The sequence below is a fragment of the Rhineura floridana genome, chromosome 11 (assembly GCF_030035675.1).
Source record: "Rhineura floridana isolate rRhiFlo1 chromosome 11, rRhiFlo1.hap2, whole genome shotgun sequence".
Lineage (NCBI taxonomy): Eukaryota > Metazoa > Chordata > Lepidosauria > Squamata > Rhineuridae > Rhineura > Rhineura floridana.
The window spans coordinates 29,017,993-29,020,069 of NC_084490.1; the positions used below are offsets into that span (position 1 = coordinate 29,017,993).

Sequence of the window (2,077 nt, forward strand, 5' to 3'; positions counted from 1 at the left end):
AAAGGAAGGCTGTGTTTCAGTTTGCTTATTGTTTTGGAAAGTGTGAATGAGGTATATATGGCAAGCAGACTGAATCCAATTTCTTTCCCATCCCTGCTAGGCAGACAGCTGCAAAAGGGGACTTTGCATGCAATCTCCTGTTGACATGATCTGGTTATCAGATGTATACTGCCTTTGAACGTAGTCTTTACTATTCACATAAGGTAGAGGAGTGTAGGATGAAAAAGACAGTAAAGGTAGAGGAAGGGAAAGTATGTTATTATTTTGAAGAATTATGTTGAACTAAGGATGGCCCTTACTTGTTTCCGCTCTGAAACATTTTGGAAGGGAGCAAAATGTATCCATTCTAGTCTGCCAGAGTAGAACATTCAAGTTGAAATGAAAGTTTGTCAGGGTGTTGGCACAGCTTTGGGACCATCCCATTGGTTCTGCCACTGTGCCTGCACCCTGCTCACCTTCCTCCTGCCTTGCCCTCTCCCCTCCCACTCAGTAACCAGCAGCGATGCATCATGTTGGGAAGTCAGGAGGGCAACATAGCCCACCCACATAGCCTTGCTAGTGGCTACTGGATGTGATGGATTTCTTTTAAAAATTATGTTACCCTAGAAGGGATCTTTGGTTTTCACTACAAATGAAAGATACTGGTGTACACTTCTGGCAGTATCTCCTTATTTTAGCAAATGCCTTATGACAAAATTTGTCAGTTCCTGACCTGTTGCTGCTTTTTGTGGCAAGAACACACATTTGAAAAATGCAATATTGAATGTTTTGGCAATATATTTTGAAATTTATGAAGATAAATGATAGTGTTCCCATGATATAGGTTATGATTTCTGGGTTCTGATGATCAACAATTTGTGTGAAATCTTGAGCATGATGGAGAGAAAAGTTACCTCTGAGCCTGAGGAAGATATTTACAGTGTAATGTCTAATATAACTATCATCAAATATTTCCTGCTTCTGGGATTCTGTGACCAACGAGAGTTTCAGCTTTTACAGTTTGCAGTCTTCTCAGCAATGTATCTGGCTATCCTTCTGGGAAATCTTCTCATCATCATTCTAATAGTCCTCAACACCCACCTTCAGACACCAATGTATTTCTTTCTTGTCAACTTATCAATTGTGGACCTTGGATCCACCTCCGTCATTATTCCTAAGTCAATGGCCAGTGCCCTAATGAACTCAACATGGATTTCTTATTCTGAATGTGTCACACAAATGGTTTTCTTTGTTTTTTTCCTGTCATCAAATATGTTCCTCCTTACTGTCATGGCCTATGACCGATATGTGGCCATCTGCCACCCACTGCACTATACATCTGTGATGAAGTGGGGAAGGTGCATTCAGCTGACAGGTGGGGCATGGATGGCAGGTTTTCTTAATGCTGCTTTGCACACTGGTACCATTTTTTCAATGCCTTTCTGCTCCAATGTCATTAATCAGTTCTTTTGTGAAATCCCACACTTAATGAAGATCTCCTGCTCTGATTCATACTCCAGTGATGTTTGGGCTCTTCTCTTTAGTTCTGCCTTAGGGTTTGGCTGCTTTGTATTCATTGTCATGTCCTATGTGCAGATCTTTACTGCAGTGTTGAGAATGCCCTCCATGGCAAACAGGCAAAAGGCCTTCTCTACTTGCATTCCTCACCTCATTGTTGTCTCTCTCTTGGTTGGTACTATTCTTTTTACTTATCTCATGCCAACCTTCCAACTCTTCATACAATCTTGATCAGGTGCTTGCTGCGATATATTCTGTGGCTCCTCCAGTGATGAACCCAATAATCTACAGCATGAGGAATAAAGATGTCAAAGCTGCTCTGAGGAAGCTACTTTACTGGAAGTATCCAACCAAGAAGACAATGACTCATGTTCATTGATAACCCTGTGATTGTTGTTATGTGCCTTCAAGTTGATTATGAGTTATGGTGACCCTATGAATCAGCAACCTCCAATAGCATCTATCGTGAACCACCCTGTTCAGATCTTGTAAGTTCAGGTCTGTGGCTTCCTTTATGGAAGCAATCCATCTCTTGTTTGGTCTTCCCCCTTTTCTACTCCTTTCTGTTTTTCCCAGCATT

The 2,077-nt window shown here is 41.4% G+C and overlaps 1 protein-coding gene across 1 annotated transcript; it reads left to right on the forward strand.

Annotated features, from left to right (window-relative positions):
• The first annotated feature begins 1,269 nt into the window (after nt 1–1,269).
• On the forward strand, nt 1,270–1,728 carry LOC133366437 (olfactory receptor 14C36-like). Its single transcript, XM_061589516.1, has one exon. The coding sequence runs from the start codon at nt 1,270–1,272 to the stop codon at nt 1,726–1,728; it is 459 nt and encodes a 152-aa protein (XP_061445500.1).
• The last annotated feature ends 349 nt before the right edge of the window (nt 1,729–2,077 follow it).